General features: G+C 39.5%; 1 protein-coding gene across 1 annotated transcript in view; it reads left to right on the top strand.

Annotated features, from left to right (window-relative positions):
• EXT2 (exostosin glycosyltransferase 2) overlaps positions 1–22,188 on the top strand; it is a 111,855-nt gene that overhangs the window by 75,082 nt on the left and 14,585 nt on the right. Inside the window, exons 9-10 of the mRNA XM_066636555.1 lie at positions 521–710; positions 13,310–13,476. Of these exons, the coding sequence (XP_066492652.1) occupies positions 521–710; positions 13,310–13,476 (357 nt within the window). The remainder of the gene's footprint in view (positions 1–520; positions 711–13,309; positions 13,477–22,188) is intronic.

Below are 22,188 nucleotides of genomic sequence, written 5' to 3'. Positions count from 1 at the left end.
TATTTTTGTTGAAGTTGGCATTTTATCCATCTGTATTTAACCAAGGTTATTTTCCTTTTCAGTTGGGTGCCCATTTTGTGTCAGGTTTATGGATCTGTTTCTCCTTCATTTCCTCTCCGAAATTGTAACTTTGGGTTGGTTTTCCATTTGTTGGCTTAGTTTGAAGTTAAAAACTGCCTTTTGAGAAGACACGTAGGGAAAGGAGCAGGCAGGATAGCTCGTTCTTAAAACTCTCTGGTTTGCTTCTACTAATCTTTCTTCTTGTATATTTCCAACATCTCTGAATGCACATGGTGGTTTGCTCATCACTACAGGAGTTAGAGAGAACATGCTTACGATAAATTGATGTCTTGTTACAAAAACTTTTAAAGGCTGGGGTGTTTTTTCACCCTATGGGTGTTGAGTGTTTAATAAAATTAGCTGATTGGGCCAGGGCTTAGGAAGTTGCCTTTGGTCCCTGTAGTTCCCTTGTGTAGCTTAAGGTGACCTTTGTTTGATCTCTCATTTTGCCTTTTTACAGAAATGGAGCAGCGTAAGCAATCCACTCTTTCTTCCTTTGATACCACCACAGTCACAAGGCTTCACTGCTATTGTCCTGACCTATGATCGAGTTGAGAGCCTCTTCAGAGTCATTACTGAAGTGTCAAAGGTGCCCAGCCTTTCCAAGTTGCTAGTAGTTTGGAACAACCAGAATAAAGTACCACCAGAAGGTATGTCATATGAAGCCTATAACAACCTGGACCCTGTGTACTTTGTAAACTGTATTCTCCCTTGTAATCCATCACATTAAGTTCACTCAAGGGTGCCTTTATGACTGTATCATTGCGCACCAGTTTTGACAGCAAGGGTGCTTGCAGCCCAATTTTCTGCATGTCTACTCCAACATAAGTTCCATTGACTTCAATAAATCCTACTCTCAGATAAGTGTGTATAGGATTGAAGCCTTAGAGAGGTACATTTGCGAGGACTGTCCATTAAGTGTGGAACTCTGTTTCCTTATGAGATCTTTCTTGTAAGGAAACTAAGGGCACAATCCTAACCCCTTATGTCAGTGCTTTCCAGCACTGACTTAAGGGCAGTGTAGCTCCGAGGTAAGGGAACAAACATACCCTTACTTTGAGCAGGCTTCCGTGAGTGACACCCAGCTGCAGGATGTAGCACACGTCCCATTGGCACCGCTATGCCGGTGCTGGAAAGTACTGACATAAGGGGTTAGGATTGCGCCCTAAGTCTTTCTGCCTTCTAGAAGACATATATGATTTGTTTGTTTGTTTGTTTTGAGATAGTTTTTAATGCTTGAACTTAAGCAGGTGTGGAGTGATTTATAATTTCTATGCTGTATACAGGGTGACCCAAAAGTAGGTGGACAGTAGGTGGAATAAATGTTACCATTTACTGTCCACCTACTTTTGGGTCACCCTGTATATTAAAATATATATTTAAGTGTGTATGCTATTAAACACTGTCAGCCAGATTGGTGAAAGGGCAGTACAGAAATTTACATCAGTGCAATGAAGAGTGGTTCATGACATTGACACTGGTATGCTTGTTCTTTAGCTCCTGAAACTTTCTTTTCTAGTCTTTAATGAGCTCTACAACTGCCACGATCAACTTGTCAACAACACAGACTAGATCACTTACTTGGCAAACTGAAATATTACTACAAAAGGAAAATATGTACTTAAAATAAAATATTGAATGCTGTTCTTTTCAGCCATTTTTTCAAAAGCAACCACAGAAATGTTTGCCAGTGGAAGTTTTTCATCCCTGCCAGACCATAGTTATGAAATACTGATCATTTGTTTAACAGTTAAATTCATTTTGTGAGCAGCTCTGGTGTGTCAGTGCCCATTACTTTTTCAAGCAATATTCATTACTGTGAAATACTCACTTCAGTGTACTGTTCTTCTTGGAAATATAGGTAAGGCCAGTGTGCCAGCTGCTACCCTTCCAGCATAAAGGTAGCCTGAACCGGGCAATGGTTATCTTGAGATGAGATCATGTAAATGTTTTGTGAATGGGCTGCTTCTTGAAAACTTCATGTGAACACTTGTAGTTAAAACTATATGTGAGATGTACAGAATGAGGATCTTCTACAGGGAACATCCTTGTTAAACAAGTTCCAGGGGTAGAGACATTGTGTTTTGGAGACACAGAAGTAGTGGTAGCTAGCACAGTACTTAATAGAATTTTACTCATGTTCCTCTCCAACAAGTACAAATGCAGGTTGTATTTGTTGTAAAATGCAACCCTCCCCCTAAGGGACTCTAATGCCCATTTTTTACATTACAGAACAGGGAAAAAAACAGGGTTACCACAGAGAGTGTATATTCACTAGGGAGTGAATTATCTATGTTATATATCATTATTTATAGAAATAAGTATTCCTGTACTGTTTTTCAATCACTGCAGAGAGTTGTCCTCCATTTTTTTTGTCACATAGAGAAATAATGTTTCCACATAAGTAGATACTCCCAGAACCTAACCTGTACTTAAGTATCCACTTGCCACCTTAGTCTCTACATATAGGAGGAGGCAGTTTAGAGGGTCTGACAGGTCAGGTGGTAGATAGGAAAGCTGAATAAGCTTGCCAGAAGCAGTGTGTGTGTATATATTTTGGGAAGAGAGCTGTCGAACCAAACATTTTCCTTTGGTACCCTATTATATCTGTGTTTTAGAGCATTTGTGCTAATTACAGATCTCCAGGAATGTCTGTCAACTAAAGCTAATGTGTATGCACAAAGCTGAACAGCCCAAGAGGCAGGGGAACAGCTTTGTTGGGTGGGGTGGGGAGGAGAAGCTGAGTGACCTGCTTTGTTTCTATGGAGGAAAAAAAGGCACAGATGCGTGGAGCTGCCAACCACCATCAGTTCTGAGATGCTGCTGCACCCCTTATTTTCTGGAGCAGGCAACTGTTGCAGCTCCTAGTGGCTTCTCCTGCCCTTTAGGTCTGTTGTGCCACTGAGGAGGACTTACTGATTGCCCACTGCTTGAATGCTAGAATTTCTCTGGGTCTCTCTAGTCAGATTAGGATGGGTAGAAGAGCATGGCCTGTTTCATCCTTTTCTCTCAGCTCAGACCCTCAGGTTTTCAAGTCTGAACTGATCTTTGTCTCTGAAGCAGTTATCCTTTTCTACCCCTTCTCAGTGCCACATCCCCCCCCCCATCCCAACATTGTCCATCAGGTCCTCCAGCAACTGGAAGAAATGTATATAAAGGTCTGCATGTGTGTGCCAGAGAAGGTATGTGCTTAGGTGCATATGACACAAAAGGTGGCACATGGGGAAGAGCAAAGAGAAGAAATAATGTTATCCTGCCCTCTTTTCCTCTCTGTAATTTATTGTGAATTTACATAGAAAGTACCATAAAAATAGCCAGTCCCCAACATTCTTTCTTTTTTGTGATACTTTGAGTGTCATGCTTGGAATATGACGAAAATATTTGTAGAATACTAGGAAATTTTTTTGGAAAAGAGGGATTACAGTGTATCAAGAGCACCTGTCAGCTTTGTGTGATATAACTTTTGAATATTTTCAGATTAAGTAAAATATTTACACATCTTTAAAAAAATGGATATAGTTAGATGTTTATTGAAAAAAAAAGTTAATGACAAGCCTCTTGAGTTATACACAGCTATCCAGTGGGCTTCTTTGGCTCACATGGCTCCTTGCAGTCCCACTGTTGTATGTTCTTTTATTTAATCCTGAGATTTCAGTGAAGTCAGACTAATTGATAGCAAAGTTGTTGTCAAGTAATATTTAACTGTCTTAATGTTTAAATTCGGTTTATTATACTAGTTCATAATACCACCTTTCCTTGGTTTATATACTGTTGAAAACATCTTAAGTCATTGACGTGAAAAATAATTGGCCCCAGAGGTCATAGGTTTGTTTCCTTGCTGAGTTTTAGTTATCTACCCTTACTTTCTAATAGGTATGTATTTTAATAACTTTCTTATGTGACCGCCAGCTACCCCCTTCATCTATGTATTTTTAACACTTGGATAGCCTGTGGAATCTCCTGGTCTGCTGTCGAGGGGTTTAATTTAATTTGTTTTAATTCAAATGCATACAGTTCGTTCCACCTAGCTCTTTGGTGGGACAGCAGAACTTGGCTTCACTAAGTCTTTCATTCAGTCTGCCTATTACGGCTCCTAATCCTTGGACTTCAAAGCTTCTGCCATTTATAGCCTATTAAAGCCAGGAAGTTTCTGATGGATTAGGACAAGGAATGAGTTTGAAGTTAGTAATGCACACCGCTGTCAACGATAAGGTCTAGTTTATTACCCTGTGGTAGTATCTGCACTTTTATGGCTATTCTGTTTTAATTGGTTATAGTAAAGCTGGAACTGTTAACCTGGTTGAGTATCAAATGCAGGATATCCTGGCCATTGCCATATAGGGAACACATTTCTGACTTTGAACAAAATATCAGGTAGTGGGGCTGTTTGATCCAGTTGTATCTTTGATATATGTGAATTGGAGATGGGAGGAGAGTATCAAAGTAATTTTCTCTCTTGATGTCCTGCAGTAATCTGAAAACATGCAAAATCAAGTCCTTCAGTAAATTCAGATCTGAACTTGGCTCTTGATATTTGGCTATTGCCATTGTAGATGTAGCTTACCCCTGTTGCTGGCCCCATAGTAACAATACATAAAAACAACTTTATCATCATTGCTCAATTTGTAACTTGGTTGTATAATTAAAAATAATGTGAATTCACTTGAAGACTCATAACAAAAAATTAAAGGGAAGCAAAATGAGTTCACATTGGTATTCTAGAAGTTTGTTGGAAGATGATAAATAAGGATAAGGATAAAGAGAAGTTTAGAGCCCCTTTTGCTAAATGACCACTTGACATTTCTGACATTGCTTCTGAATTTATTTTAAAGCAAAACAGTGCCACGAAACATGTTATGGAATTCTAAATTTAAGCAGTCATACAAAATCTCACTTGGTGTAACCAGGTTCAAACTGTTTGGTGCAAGAACATGAGAATTCTTGCTCTGTTGTTTTAGTTACTAAAACCCTAAGATGCAAAATATATATCTTTGTGATACAATCTGCAAATTAACAAATACCATCAAGGAAGGTAGCAATGTCAGTCAGGTTGCTGATTATCCTTGGGGAATTTTCATCTGTCAACACCCAGTTTAGAAATCTCACTGGGTTGCTGGACAAAAATAGCAGAAAGAAGAGACTATTGAGCAATGTTATATTCTGTGTAGCTATACCATTAAACCCCCTTACACTATACAAATGTGATGCTCTGAATGAGAAAGCTAGGGGTATCTCCAAAACGTACTTGGAGCTAAATGTTTCCAATTTTACCCCCAAGCAAACCAAATTCTGCAGCAAGAAAACAATTATGTGACTGATTATTGAAATTGAGATTATTTGCATAATCTTTTATTTTCCATTTTTTTCCATTTTACTAATTGTGTATAGCATTGAAGAATCCCATTGTGATGTAGCCAGCAAAAGTTGCAGCTGGCCAAGAAGAGCTGGGACACTCTCCAAGAGTGTGCTATTTTGTATAAGAGAAACTGATTCATGTATAAAAACTAACATTGTCTGCCTCCTATCCCTACAAAGTTTATATATTGTAAATAAAGATATTTCAAAAGCTCCAATAATCATTCCTTGTAAGGAAACTGACCTAATCCCTGGCTGCTTGTCTGGGAAGAGGGCATGTGTGAAAAACAGTGTGCTCTTTACTTTGAGATATAGATCTGTTACACACCTAAGACTGGCTCCCAGCAGGCTTGCAAATCAGTTTGGTGAACACATGCTTCTTCCCTTCCTGTGGGTGGGGGGTGTGTGTGTGTGTTATTTCTCTCCTTCCCCTTCAAGATTTTAACCATAGTTTCATGTCATATTTGCATTGACACCAAATATAGATTCCTTGTAAACCAGATTGTAGCCATGTTATTGAATTTACCAACTATGGTTATGAGGTAACCTGGTTTATGTGGACCATGGCTTGTATTGTTGCACATCTAACACAATATCATGGTTAACACTGAGGGTAAGGGGAAATAATTCCAGAGAGCAGAACAGCAGCACATGCTTGTGAGATCAACTCCCAATTTTGCAAGCTATTTGCAAGAAGCCAACATTACATATGTATTGCCCATACAAGTGTACCCCCATGTCCACAGGGGATCCATTCCAGGGACACCCCTCTGTGAAGTTATGTAAACTGCGAATATGGGGAGGCCTGTATTAATAGCAGCCCCTGTGCTCTCCTCCCCCATTAATCTTCTTTAAAAGTTTACCAGTCAGTGTTTCTTGCTTTAAACATGTCGCTATAAGCATTCAAGCTTATAGCATGATGAGAACTGAATGCCTGACAAAACTAGACCTGATGCTTAACAGGAAATGGAAGTGAACTGCTTCCTGTTTAGCATTGTCTAGTTTAATTAGGCATTCAGGCTGGCAGCCTCTTCTCATTGTGCTATTATTATTATTATTATTATTATTATTATTATTATTAACAGTATTTATATACCGCTTTTCAACTAAAAGTTCACAAAGCAGTTTACAGAGAAAAAAATCAAATAACTTGAGTGCTTATAGCGACCTGTTTAAAGCAAGAAACACTTCCTGGTAAGCCTTTAAAGAAGGTTATTGGGCTTGCAGGTCTTCCACAGTTAACTGAAACAGTGGATACCAGATCCCTCAGCAAATTATGCTCATCTCTGAGAAAGTAATATTATAAAAAAGTTTTAACTGATCTTTTCAAATATCTAACTTTTAAAATGCTTAAAATATAAAACACATCTGTGGGGCAGTGAGCTGATCTTATACATCCAGCGAATTTGCAATAATTAGCAAATATTACCAAGGGGAAGAGGATTGTCAGCTCTGCTGCAGAGCCAACCAATGCATTTGACTTTACATGTAAGATATTAATTTTAAAAATTAGTCTGGTTGGAGGCTTTGAAGTGTTATAGGAGAAACTGATGTTTTTCACTTAGTCTGCATTTACTAAAATAAATACTGCGGTCTAAATGTCTGCTGCTAGAAATACTTGTGTAGGCAGAAATGTTGTTATAACTTTCCGATCATATCCAATACTCTTCATTAGTATGAAAATGGATGGTTTTAAAACCCCCAAATATTATGCAGAGTGGATAAAGTAGTGGATCTTTGCTACTGCTTTGCCACTGCTAAATGGTGCCATCTTTACATGCATGGATTGCTACTACTACAGTGACATGTTTCATGGTAATTACACTGCAGTGAAATTTAAGTAGCATTTTAACACCTAACTTATTTATTCCTATTTCTTCGTTGTCTGCCCTAAAGGAGTTCAGGGTGGTATACATGGGGTTATCCCATATGAGTTGAGTTAGGCTAAGAGAGAGGTTTACACACTTGAGGTCACCTAGGGCCCAGTCCTATTCACCTTTCCAGCACTGATGCTGCCATGTCAATGGGGCATGCGCTGCATCCTGCGGAGGGGGCAGTAACGGAGGGCTTCTCAGGGTAAAGTAACATTTGTTCCTTTACCTTGGGGCTCCACTGCAGCTGCATCTATGCTAATAGGTTAGGATTGGGCCCCTAGTTTGTTTATTAGAAGCTGTTTTGTGGTATAATAAGAACCAAAATGTTTACTTGGTACATATGTAGGTCATTTCCCATGTCTGTGGCTGGCTGTGGGAACCCACTGTGGTATGAACTCAGGTTGTAGTTGTATTTATTATGTTGTATATGCACAATATGTTGTCTACTAACTAGCTAAGTCCCCTCTAACAGCATTAGTAAGAACTAATTTTATAATCCACTTTTGTAGTCTTGCAGGGGCCACCGTGGAATAGGAAGCTGAAATGATTATATTTCCAAAAAGTTTCACTCTGTATTTCTTATTTCTCTTGGTCACCTAGGCCAATTCCTCCTTTCTAAAAATCTTTCCAAGGTAAACTTTCTTTTCATAGTTTAGTGTGGTTTGGGAAATGTTACAGTTTTCCTAAGGAAGCTGTCTCAGGTATTATGTTTGGATGCCAGTGTCTGAAGTAAGCAGAACTTTATATGCTCTTTGAGAGTGAGAGTAGTCTGTAAACTATAAAGTCTGATACTCCCAAGCAATTAACATGGACATCCAGCCATTCTGGCCATTCTGTGGCCACCTTGTGTGCTCTGACATCTCTTTTATGTTTTCATGCATTGATGTGTGACTAGCAGCAGACTCACAAACAGACCACATACACTGTATGCCGTTTTTCATACATGAATTCATGTATTCATGTTTTTCTTTAATTACAAGATATATACCCTGCTTTTCATGAGTTTACCAGAGTAGTTTATGCAAATTGCAATAAACCAAAATTATAAAGCACAAAAAAAAAATCAAATCGGAATAAGAATGCGTTTCAAATGTAAGGGTCTTAAACTCTCTGCCTGAAAATCAGCAGAAAACCCCCTGATTAATCTCACTTAGATAAGCAGTACTTAAAATAACCTGTTCCCACACTATTAAGGGGTTTAAAGAACAAAACCAGCACCTTGAACTGAGTCAGAAACATACTAGCAGAGCTGATACAGAATAGATGAGAGATGTGTCATGGGGCTTTTACCAGGTAGTAACTTGACTGCAGTATTCTGAACCAATTGAAACTACCAAACTGCTTTGAGAGGCAGCCCCACATGAACCACAGTTTAATAAGTCGGTTAGACTGAGGTTAGAGAAACACCTTTAAATTAGACTGGAGCTGACAAACCATCTGAAACTTGTAAAAATGGCCACAGTTGTCACCTGGCCCTCCAGGAACAACTTCCAAGTCCAGAAGTTCACCTAAGCTATGTATTTGGCTCTTCAGGAACAGGCGTAATGTCTTCATATAGAGTCAGCTGAGCACTATTATCCAGAACTACTCTATCTTCCCAACACCAGAACATCTATCTTTTCGGAATTCAGTTTCAACATGTTGCCCTCAGTCATCCTGAGCCACTTCCAAATGCCAGTTAACTATTTTCATTGCCTTCCCACAGTTAAATGTTAGGCATGCAGTGTGGAGTCATACTAGCTTAAACCAAACCCTTAGAACAGTGTTTCTCAAACTGTGGGTTGAGACCCACTAGGTGGGTTGCGAGTCAATTTCAGGTGGGTCCCCATTCATTTCAATATTTTATTTTTAATATATTAGACTCGATGCTCCTGTGGTATGTGACTGCATTTGGGGAATGCTGCACATTTGTACTTTTAACAGGCTACTCTGTATGTACTTTTAACAATAAAAGTAAATGGAACTTACTCTTGGGTAAGTGTGGGTAGGATTGCAGCCTAGGATTCCTAAAAATTTTCCTGCTTGATGATGTCACTTCTGGTCATGATATCACTTCCGGTGGGTCCTGACAGATTCTCATTCTAAAAAAGTGGGTCCTGGTGCTAAATGTGTGAGAACCACTGCCTTAGAAGACTTCCACCAGCCGTTCTATGTAGGTGTTAAAACACATGGGGGAACAGGATGCAAACCCTGCTACTCTCTGCCCCTCCACAGACCAATGCCCATGAGGTGAGCAGCAATCCTCAACCCCCACTACCCAATATTGATCTTGGAGGTATTTTTGTCATCATATACACGTCATATATAGACCAGGGGTGACCAGCCCACAGCATGTATGCCACTAGTGGCACTCAGGCACTTTCTGAGTGGCACACACAAAGTTGCCAAATATTTTTGAAAAATGTTTAAATAAGAACAAAGAGAGCACCACAGCAGCTTATGGTTTGCTTGGTTTCTTTGCTATTCCTTACACAACACGCACTCAAATTTCTAATGCTGCAGTGGGCACACTCTGCTTGATTTGCTCTGGTTGAAAAGCAGAGAGAAAAGTGGGGAAAGAATGATTAACAGGAGAGAAAGTCAATAGGGCAGATGCTAGAGAGCTCACTAACCCAAGAAGGCCTGGGGTGGGCTGTGGAAAGTGACGGGCCGAGCGAGGCAGCGTAGAGATGGCCGATCCTAGGTGGTGATACCATCTGCAAAGAGATTTCGACTAAGATCATCTTTGAGGAGGAGAAGGTGGGCAGGAAGAGGGGGACTGGGCTGTGCAGAAGGCCAATGAATGCACCTTATATGGACTTTGGAATGGGTTCTGCATGGCCAGGCTAAAGGTTCATACAGGCCACCTGTCTGGCCTCATCAGCAGTCAGACAGGTGCCTTTAGAAAGCCCCAAATAGGCAACAATGCTCTTGTTTTTCTTGCTCTGTACCTTCTGGCATTTGGAGATAAACTGCCCTTGAACTTGGAAGCTCTGTTTAGCCATCATAGTAATTGTTAAAAGCTATGTTAAGGTGAAGTGACACATTCAAGAATCTGTACATAAAAAGTGGCACATGGCATGCTGCAGGCTGGCCACCTCGGTATAGACCCAATCCTGTATGAAGAGGATGTTGTCTAGACCAGTGTTTCTCAAACTGTGGGTCAGGACCCACTAGGTGGGTTGCGAACCAATTTCAAGTGGGTCCCCATTCATTTTAATATTTTATTTTTAATATATTAGACTTGATGCTACAATGGCATGTGACTGCTTTTGGGGAAATGTTACAGACCTGTACTTTTAACAAGCTACTATGTATATGCTTTTAACAATGATAGTAAATAGGACTTACTCCTGGGTAACTGTAGGTAGGATTGCAGTCTAGGATTGTTAAAAATTTCCCTGCTTAATATGTCACTTCCGGTCATGACATCACTTCCAGTGGGTCCTGACAAGATTCTTTTTCTTAAAAGTGGATCCCGATGCTAAATGTGTGAGAACCACTGGTCTAGACAGAGACTGAAGTTCCTTCATAGTCCAAAAAGCAAGCTTGGCTTGCATGAATCCCCCCACACTGTTCACTGCCACCCATTACTTTTAAGAATATGTTAACATTCCATTGGGCATGATGAATGTCTTCATTTTTTAGTGTTTCTTTTTTTACACAAAAAGTTTGTTACGTTGATTCTCAACATCCTCTATGTTTGCAATTGCATCGTAATCCAATCTAGCCTTCTGGATGTCTATATTGTTGTCTGCCTCTGTTCAGTTTGTTGATATTCAGCTGCCTCTGATAATCACATTTTCTGCTACATAAAATTTAATAGTATGAGCCTTGTCATCAAAGATCACCCTGTTTTTTACCTGTTCTACTTAAAAAAAAAAAACACAATAAAAAACCCCACTTGCAGACCATAGTATTGCAAGTCTGGCAAAAAATCAAGGTCGTTCAGTTCTTTTCCTCGAGTCCAGGTCTTCTACACATTATCCGGATTAGGCCTCATTGTACTGTGTAAATTTAAATGAGTACAGATGCAGATAAGTGCCCCTAGTGTGGCACTTGTTATTGGGAATTAGTGAGGGTCTGAAGATGGTGAATTTCATCTTTAGCAATAGAACAAAAATAGGTTAGGATAAAACATGTAAAAGCAGAGAAGAAAAATGTAAAGTAAAATTAAACTTAGCAATGATTCTGAGTATCAGCTAATGGATGGACTGTTGAGAAAATAGGGCTAGTGTTGGTGGTAATGCTCCAGAAGTTAGAGGAAACATAGCTGGCATGTACTTAATTCTTTTAATATTGAGGTTTAGTTTGGATTTTAAATATGGGATTTGATTTTTATGTTTAGCTTTTAAATTATTGTTACCTACCCTGAACATTTAAAATGCCAGAATAAATGCTTCTCAGATGCCTACCAGAAACTCTTAAATCACTGATTTATCAAAATTTATCAAAACCTGGCTTTTGAAACATGTATGGAAATTATAATACAGGCTATTCTGTTTTGTTCATTCAGGCACCTACAAGAATTAGCTTCATTAGGACAATTAAAATTTGAGACAAATTTGGTAGACATACACTGTTTTATCCTTTGAAATAGGTTTGTTAGACGTGACAGATAAGAAGCAAAGAGTATGAAAATTGATTCTCTGTAGACCTGTTAAATAGGGGAAAACATCATTTCTGATGGGATTGCACTTCACCTGATCTCACCTTACCTTGAAAGCTTAGCAGGGTCAGTCCTGGTTAGTACTTGGATAGGAGACTGCCTGGGAATACTGGGTGCTGTAGGTTTTTTGCTTCCTGCCTTTTTGGCTTCTGGCAGGAGGAGCCCTTTAGGGGTGGGGCAGCAAGTTGGAGACGTGGGTGTGTGTTTTGTTTGGAGTGGAGGATGTCCGTGATGGGGGTACAGGAGCGATGGAAAACTTCTCCTATGCAGCACGGGCATGTGCAGAATTTAGGGTGGCAAAGCAGGAAGTTGAGCATCTACAACCATACTGTCCTGAACATTATGGTTCTTGTGTGATCATGGATGCTAAGCAAAATCAGGCCTGGTTAATACTTGGATGGTAGGCCACCTGGGAAGACCACGTTCTCTAGACTTTTTGGTGGGTGGGTGTGGAAAGGAGAGATGTTTATGGAGTGGTGGAAAGCCCGTTTTCCATGCAACACGGGCATGTGCAAAATTTAGGGCAACATAGCAGGCAATCTGAGGGGAAAAAAATTTTCCACATATGAATGTTTTCCCTCATCTCACATTTATATAGCTATATTACGTTATATATATATGTTGGATCCAGAGGTACCTGAATGGAAGTCTGCTCATGAAATGATACTTTTCTGTTCCTGGTACACCTGGAAAACTTTGAACAATGGTTGGAGGATGCTCTAGAAAGATAGAGGATAGTGAGCAGAAGTCTTTGGGGGGGGGGAGAAGAGAGTAAGAAGTTTTACCCAATTTTAGGCTATTTTCCCTACAACTCCCCAAGCCCATCCCTTATCTTCCTTGAGGATTCCCAAGCCTCAATGGATACTTTTTGGGACCATATGAAGATGGGGGGGGGGGGGAGGAAAGGTTTATTGCATTAGTGCTGTTTTTATCACACAACTTCGGATCAATCCAGTGTAGTTTATCCAAACATTTTAACTTTGATTTGTAACCGACTAACTTTACAATCACAGTTTCTTTGCCCGGAAAAATTACGGTGTTAACAGTTCCTTTCTGTTCTCCCTGAATTCTTAAGGCAACATGAGTTGTATACAAAATCTTTACTTTCGTGTGATAATACTTCTAAAGTTCTTATGTATCGTAGTAAATATCATGTTTCACTTTTTATTTCTAAATGTTGGTAGTAATCAAAATTATAAAAAACTTTTTGAATCCACCATAGTGTCAAAATGCATTTGTTTGCTTAATATGAACATAGTACACAGATTTGATTTCTGAGAAGAGAGAGAGAATGAAATCTCTCCCTTCTCCCTTGCTATGGGCTACAGCAAGAATGCAAATGAAAACTTTATGACAACATGTTTTTCCACAGAAACAGTTTGGCCCAAAGTTCGAGTTCCACTAAAGGTTGTACGGACCACAGAAAACAAACTGAGCAACCGTTTCTTCCCTTATGATGAGATTGAAACAGAAGCAGTGTTGGCCATTGATGATGACATAATCATGCTGACCTCAGATGAACTGCAATTTGGTTATGAGGTAAGGAGGTTACTACTTCTCACATGATTTGAGTTGAAGGAGTTGAATGCTTCTGGGGAGAAATCTTCAGATATTCTTGCCCCTGAATAGCAATGTGAGCTATTAAGATAATCAGAAGTGGATGTGTAAGCAGACCAGTGTAGGTCTGAGACAATCTATTATAAGGAAAGCTCTGCTGAATCAGGGCAAAGGCCCATATACTTTAACATCATAAAAACATTTTTATTCACATTAGCTTTCAGGGATGGGTAAGGGTAGAATACTCCCAGTTATCTTTTATTTGGCCTGTTTTAATTTATCATTCTCTTGTTTGTTTTAAGCTTGTTGTGTATTGCTTTTTTACTTGTCACCACCTATGAGTTTATAGTCACTATATGATATGATAGTACTCGCTGTGCTGGCTTTATATGATCTAGATTTCAACTGTTTATTTTATAATTTTATGCGGTATTTTATGTATTACGTTTTGTAAGCTGCCTTGAGCTTTTGAAAAAGCTGGGTATCAATGTTCTAAATAACTAAATGTTTCCCACAGTTGTTCACCAGTTGCCTTTGGAAAGCCCACAAACACAAGGTCATGGCATATGTATCTCCTGCCATTGCTTCCCTGCAACTGGTATTTGGAGACATTGTACTGCTGAATATAGAGGTAGCATACAGACATTATGACTAGTAGCTATTGGTAGACTTGTCTTCCATTAATTTGTCTAATGCAATTATAAGGCTTTCTGAACTTGTGGCGCTCGCCACATCTTGTGTCAGTGAATTTCCTGGTTCATCACCAACAGCTCAGACTCCATCAGTGTATATGAGGTTAGTATTTTTTTTACCCCAGTGTGCACCACATCACACTAGCTCATGTTTTTCCACTGAAGTGGCAAGGGACAAAACGAGAGGATTAGAGCAGAGTAGGAGCCACCATTCTTTAAGTGAACTTTAAGTTCCTTTAAGTGAACTTGACAAGAGTAGCACAAGAGGCTTGTGAAGCTGGTACTTAACTGTAATGATCAGCTGTGATCCTTGTCTGCTTCCCTTCTATACTTTACTTGTACTTATCTTTGCCTTCCCCCCCTGCAAACAGATGGAAGATTGGGTTTAGTACCTCCATATCCTTATGCAAAACTAACGCATAGGAATGTATGTTAGTGGGTCTTGAGGGGGGGGGGGGCTTTTAAGACTTTCCAAAGCCCGTTGTTTTTGTGGTATTCATTAAGTCTTCCACAGTAAATAGAATTTCAGTCTTCAGCATTCAGTTTGGGTATCTCAACAGAAGATCCAGGATGAACAGGAATAGCTATAGGATTGACAGAAGGCTTGGGGCCCCAGTATGTTTTGAAATCATCAGCATAATGATGATGGCTGAATACATGAAAATGAAGAAGAGCACACAAAAAATAGAGCATTAATGAATTCAGTCTTGGATGACTCATGTTGATGGTTAGAGATGAATAAGGACAAATAAGAGTAAACAGGAGTATAGGAGAAATGACCAGAGAATGCAGAGAGTACAGTATCCTAGAAACCCTAGAAATAAAGAAGGTTGTACGTTGAAACATTTACAGTGCTGTGAAAGTAACATAGTTAGAGCAGCTGTTCCCAAATTTCCCAGCACTTTGATCCACCTCATCAAAGTGAGGTGATGAGGTGAGCACCGAACCTCATCTGCGGTGAGTTCACGTTGCTGGCCGGAATAAGAACATAAGAAGAGCCCCGCTGGATCAGGCCATAGGCCCATCTAGTCCAGCTTCATGTATCTCATAGTGGCCCACCAAATGCTCCAGGGAGCACACCAGATAACAATAGACCTGCATCCTGGTGCCCTCCCTTATATCTGGCATTCTGACGTAACCCATTTCTAAAATCAGGAGGTTGCACATACACATCATAGCTTATAACACGTAATGGATTTTTCCTCCAGAAACTTGTCCAATCCCCTTTTAAAGGCATCTAGGCCAGATGCCATCACCACATGCTGTGGCAAGGAGTTTCACAGACCAACCACACACTGAGTAAAGAAATACTTTATTTTGTCTGTCCTAACTCTCCCAACACTCAGTTTTAGTGGATGCCCCCAGGTTCTGGTGTTGTGTGAGAGTCTAAAGCATCTCTCTATCCACTCTGTCCATCCCCTGCATAATTTTGTATATCTCAATCATGTCCCCCCTCAGGCACCTCTTTTCTAGGCTGAAGATGCCCAAACGCTATAGCCTTTCCTCATAAGGAAGGTGCCCCAGCCCAGTAATCATTTTGCACCTTTTCCATTTCCACTATGTATCAATTTCCACTAATAGCATACTGGAAGCCCCTGGTGGCCTCTTCCAAGTCATGCCAGACCCACAACCAACTCTGTTGGCCTCCACGGGCCTCAGAATGGCCCCAGTAGAGTGGGTTGCAGGCCCAATGCGACCTGGAAGAGGCTCCTGGTAAGTCATTTCTGCCAGCAGGGTCACTGGGCCGACTTCTGGAATGGTTCCTGTTCAGAGCCAAACTGACACAAAGGTGGCAGGAAAGCCAGCCTCACAACCCACTGCACATGGGTTCATAGCCCACACTATGCTGAATTAGAGAACATAGATACAGGGTCTATTAAAAATTATCACCTTACCGCTTTTTTAAAAAAAATAAAAATATTTGATTGCACACTTTGGAAAGAGAGGGAGAGGATTTTCAGTGAAAACATGAAAGGTGAGATGGATATAGAATTCCAAACAAGGACATCAGTGTGGACTTGGTATGGAAGGGAGAAATAAGTGAATTTAGTGAGTGGTTTAGTGCAATATTGCTCTTGTCTGCAGCCTTTTCTCCATAATCACAGTTAGTTTATGAGAGACTCAAAGTTATATGGGGCAGCTTTGACAATTGACGTATTAAGCAACAATAAAAAAGATGTGGAGAAAAGAGATTAATCATACCATATGTATCTCCAGATGAAGAAATTCTCCCATGAGCATTAATAGTTATATAGGTAGCCAAGTTTATATTTTCTTTTTCTGGGGAAACATCCAGATGGCAGGTTCCAGTGCTGTTGGTCAGCTATTGTGTACTCAGATGAGAGTATGAAGAGATACAGTATGAAGAAATGCATTCACTGTGGGAAAACTGGACATATATACATATAATCTGGCACGGTACATATCTTGTATGGCAGCAGTTCCCGAACTGTGAATCATGGCTTCCCAGGGAGTTGTGGAAACCAGTCAGAGGGAGTCATGAAATTCTCACGAAAAACCCTCTGCCCTATACAATGTATAGGATTGTACTCCTAATGGGGAGCCGTGGCCAATGGCCCAGTAGGTCAAGGGAGCCACTAGTTTGGAACCAGTGTCCTATGGGTTTGTGTCATGTGTCCCATGGTTTTGTATTTGAATTTAAACACAACAGCCTGTACACTTTGGCATGAAAGCTTTCATGTCATCTTCCATGTTTTCTGTCTGAAAGTTTGAATGACTCTTAGTTACAACCAAGTTGGGCTACATGATCCCACATGTCTGTACTACCAATATCAGACTGTTTCAGCACTTCTTATTTCAGCTATCTTGATAAATACGGCTTTTTACACCAATAGATTATTAGTTTTGGAAATGATAATATTACTGCTTGACTCCTCCTTCAAAAATAAGCATGTTGATTCTCCTCCTTCTGTTTTGTGTTGGCTCTCAAATAAATATAAACATAGGAGATATCAAGTGAAGTGCATCTTATTCAGACCTACTCACATCCTTAAGCTGTTCCTCGTAAGTGAAGTCTAGAGCAGCTATTTCTGACCTTTCCTCTGCTCTGCCTTCTAGTTGTCCATCCTACTTGTGGCGGAAATGTATTAGGGCTTGCTCATGCACCACTCACAGATGTCACAGCAGCAGGCCTTTGTGTTTCTTAGAGCATTTTATGTTCCCCCTTTTCCCAGGTTTAAAGCTTAAATCAGATTGGATTTGCAAGAAAACAAAACAGTATTATTTGCCTTAAATGCCAATTTCAGATCAACATTTTTTAACTAGTAATAACCTTCCAAACAATCTAGAAAAGTTTTGTAAATAATTATGTCTTCAGCCCCATATTAAAATAGAGAGGGATGATCTCTCTGTGGGGAGAGTTCTCCAATTGTGCACTCACTATTAAAAATGCTTTAGATAATTGGAGGCATTGGTGAAGTTTAATCGCTTGATCACAAGGCACAGGTACATGTGAGCAAACTTGTTCCCTTGAAAGTGATGTCTGTGCTTTTGTTTTCTTCTCATCTCGGTAAGAATGATACAAAGGCTAAAAGCATTTAAGGGTATAGGGCACATTCCTAGTCTATTTCAGCTGCATTCAGTTCAGTGGCTCTTACTCCCAAGTAAGTGCATTTGGGCATGTAGCCCAAGTGAAGCAGTTGTTCATGTGTGGTAGGAAGTAACTTAGGACTTGTATAGGCCCCTCTGCAGTTGAAACCAGGACCTGCAGCTTACTGTCCCCACATTTGAACTACTGGATCCATTTTACCTATTCCGTCTGACTGATGTTGTCCAGATGCTTGGATTGTTAAACTGCCTGAATAGCAGCCTAGATAGTCTTTGTGTGAACTCAGTGCCATTTGGCTAGAACTTCCTCTGGTCTGGCAGACACATCTGAATGTTACAACACTGACTTTTTAAAATTTTTATTTTTTCCCCAAATTATAAAATACTGCAATTCTGTAATATAATGCAATGCTATGCATTGCCATGAGATATTTTTAAGAGTCTTTACTGAATAGATCTAGCCTGATGCAGACCCTGCACTTACTTACTTACTTTATTCATTTATTTATTATCATACTTCTTTCCCAACTTTCTCCCCCAGAGGGGAACCATTTGAAATTAGTATTAGCAGTAGTTTAAAAAGAAAATAGACTTAATCAAGAAGATAAATCAATCAACAACAATCAACAGTATTTATATACCGCTTTTCAACTAAAAGTTCACATAAAGATAAATACTTTATTGTCATTGTATAAGGTACAATGAAATTTCAAGAAGCAAGTGAGAGAGCCTTTTCCCTGCTTTGGTACACTTTCCTCAGAAAGAGAGCATAAAGGGAAGTGTGTAAAAATGCAGTTCCTGTCTTCAGCCCCCCAAATCAGTGACTGCAGATCAATCTTCTCTGGGCCAGAGTGTCTCTGACTTGCTTGACAAGCCTGAGCTGGCTACCAGATGTTTAACTTGTCCTCAGCCTCTGGTAATTTATTTATCTGTTTATGTATTTCACCAGGAAAGTATATGTTGCATTTCTGAGTAGTTTGCAAGGGAATTTGGAGGGAACAGTAGCAGCATATATAATGTTACCAGGAGGGTTTCTTTTTAAGTGTCTTGCTTCAGTCAAGAGAAACATTTGGAAATGTGACGTTCTTCCTCTCTTCCCTGCTTTCCAGACCTTGTTTTTAAACATGTGGCTGAACTTTGTAGCAGTGCAGCCTTGTCTGGCTATATCGATTAGGGTCTTTTATAAAAAGAAGAAAGGGGGGAAGGGTGTTTCTTTGATCTCTGTACACTTTCAGCCATAAAAATTAAAGTAACACTCAAAGTGTCAGACATTTTTTACTTGTTAAAAGTGAACTATTAGGGTACCTGGTGATTTATTGCATGGTTCAAAACTACTGAAACACCAGCAGCGTAGGCACTACGTGCTGCCTAATTTAAGAAGGCATCAGAATACCCTATGGATCTGTGACTTGGAGCGGAAGGTTTTTGAGAAGTAAGAGGACAGCTTTTCAGCATTGTGCTGACAGAAGTACTGACAGATACTGTACGGTGCTCTTAAACAGTTAGGACTGTGCAACATTTCTGTTCATTCATCAGCTGTTTCTTGTACAAGAAACATAAAAGCAAAAGAGCAGAGAAATGTATCATGTATTCAGCTGATCATATTTTTTATAAAACGAAGGCAAATCAGAGCCCTCTTGCTCTAAACCAGGTTTTACACTTTGAGCCCTCAACAGATTAGAAGCTGCCTATCGTTGACCTAGTGTCTCAGTTTTAAAAACTGAAGATAATTAGTGATAACAAGAGCCAGGATGGTGTGGTAGTTTGGGAGTTGGAACTTTGACCTGGAAGATCCAGGTTCATAATCCTTGCTTAACCATGAAACTTCCTGGATAACCTTGGGCCAGTCACTCGGTCATTCTCTCTCTCAGCCTCACCTACCTCACAGGATTGTTGTGAGGACAAAAGGAAGAAAGGACCCATGTACATCACCTTAAGCTCCTTGGAGGACAGGCAGTATAAAAATGTGAATACATGAATAATATGGTCACTGCAAGTATCATTATAATGTATGCTATTCCTTTGGGTCCCAAAATTTATATTTTAGTTCTTCTAAACAACTTTACCTGTTTTATCTTGCAAAGTGTTAGTCACTGATCTAGGTGTGGTCTGCTATGTGTGGTGCAATTTGCTTAACCTCTTACGCTGCTGAAAAATAGGGATCACTTTTAAAGACTGATTTTTTTCTTGTATTAAGGTTTTTAATTTGTTAACCATTTTGCACAGTGGTAGTAAATGTGAAGTGCTGGTTGAGGCTTAACTAGGAATCTTATGTAAGTTTTAACTTGGCATGCTTGCTGGATATTTATAGAAAAATAAATTAGAAAATCAGGCATGATGCAAAGACAGGCTTGTCAGCTACGTAAGGAAAGTTGCTGCTGCTGCTGTCACCTCTACGGTAGGCTTCTTGTGGAACAGCCTTTCCATCACCTCCTTTAAACTAGAAGGCAACTTACCATTCGTTAGGCAATTATGTTTGCCATGGATCCACTGCTGTTTGCTGTGGTGAATACCTGAAAGGGGAAGGGGGGATCTCCAGGCACTTGGAGATTAGTACACTTACAATCTCCTCAACTCATCTGTCCATCCTTTATAACTAATCTCCATCCTCATCTGTCCAGAAAGCCTTTATTAGTCAAGATGGTCAAGCACAGGAGGATGAACTTGCACTCCTATGGACATATTTTCAGAATTCGTAAGCTGAAAAATATGCAGTACAACAGGATCTAAGCAGTGCTTGTGGCATCATCTCCTACTTTGGAGAACCTGGAGTCCAACTCAGGACAGATATAAGATATCTTATCAAGCACTGAGCAAATAGGTTGCAGTGAGTTACCAAGGGCCACTAGGAGTATCTCCAGTATCTGCATGGAGCAGATGCAATGATGGCAGAGAAGTAAGTCTGCTGTTTCTTTTGTCATGGAGTAGACCTTAAAATGGGCTCTTGTCGGTGTTCATTCGGATATATCACTAGTCTGATGAAAAAACATTGTTGTAGAGAAAAGGGAGATACTGAGCATAGACTTGAATACACTTCCTCAACTACTTTCAGTGCATCTGATTTAAAAAACAAAACAAAACCAAAATCTGCTGCTGCTGCTGCTGCAAAAAAAAAATTTCTATCACCTAATAACTGTGGCTGCCTCTGCTGACTCTATGCCACCTATATTACCTACCTAGTACACTTTTAAAGCTATTATAATTTGTAAATATAATTTATAAAAATGTGCCCCTGGAATAAAAAGACATCGCACTTCTTTCTGCACTTTTTTCTTGGGGGGAAAATGAAATCTGCAAAAAAATAAAAACATTTAAGAACACCTCTAGTCATGGGTATTTGTTTGCTACTTGTAGATTTATTTATTTATGCATGCATGCATACATACCCACCCTGCTTTATTTCCCTAATGGGCATTCAAAACAGCTTCCAAATACAATTAAAAATATAAACATTATAAAAAATTTAAACATTTAGCAACCTAATTATCTCATTAAAAACCAAGAGCGATAAAAAAGCAGAAAACCAACAAACAGTTAAAAATGCAAAACCTTAAAACAAATCAGCATAAAACCCTAAATATCCATACTTTTAAAAAAAATCAGAAGGTTAGTATAAAAAGACATGTTTTAGGCCCCTCCGGAAAGCCTTTAAGGAAGGAGCAGTTCTTAAACTGAGAGGGAGGGAATACCACAGAGTTGGTGCACTACAAAGAAGGCCCTACTCCTTGCCACCACCCCTCTCACCACCATGGGTGGCAGCACCGGTGAAAGGGCCCTGTCCAGTGACCAGTAAGAACGAGTGGATTATATGGAAGGCGGTCTCTCAGATAAAGGTAAAGCAAGCACCTTGGATTGGGTCCGGAAACAAATGGGCAGCCAGTGCAGCTGTCAGTCGAACCGCTTATCTCCAGCAAGAACATGGGCCTCCTCTTTCTCCACTAATTGCAGTTTATGTATGGTATTTTATCTTGCCTTTCCCCTGCTAGTATGGGGAAGTAAATGTAAGTTGCATCACCTGTGACAAGGTACATGGATATGTCAACAGTGCCCACGCTATTTTTATGTATTTTTTATTTATTTAAAATACGCGTATTACTTCTCCAAAAAACTCAAAAGTGCTGCACAGCAATAAAAGTACACAATGAAAACAAATAATGTTAAAAACCACAATGCTGTTAAACAAAAATACTCCAGGAGATTCAATCTCACTCAAAGGCTTTTTAACTTTTTAAAATTTGTCTCCTCAAAGTATGAAATTGTCTAAGAGAGATCATATTTCTTATATATAAAATAAGAGCAGGTATCATAACAAGGAACAGAAGTAAGTACATCAATAATAAAACATTTAATTGAACTTCATTTATGTATATTTGTAACTTTTTCTTTTAAAACAATAAAAAGAATAAAATGTATTCTTGATTATTATTAATAGCCC

The sequence above is a fragment of the Tiliqua scincoides genome, chromosome 1 (genome assembly GCF_035046505.1).
Source record: "Tiliqua scincoides isolate rTilSci1 chromosome 1, rTilSci1.hap2, whole genome shotgun sequence".
NCBI classification, from domain to species: Eukaryota; Metazoa; Chordata; class Lepidosauria; order Squamata; family Scincidae; genus Tiliqua; species Tiliqua scincoides.
Note: the sequence above shows the minus strand (reverse complement) of the source record. Positions and strands in the feature narration are given on the sequence as shown.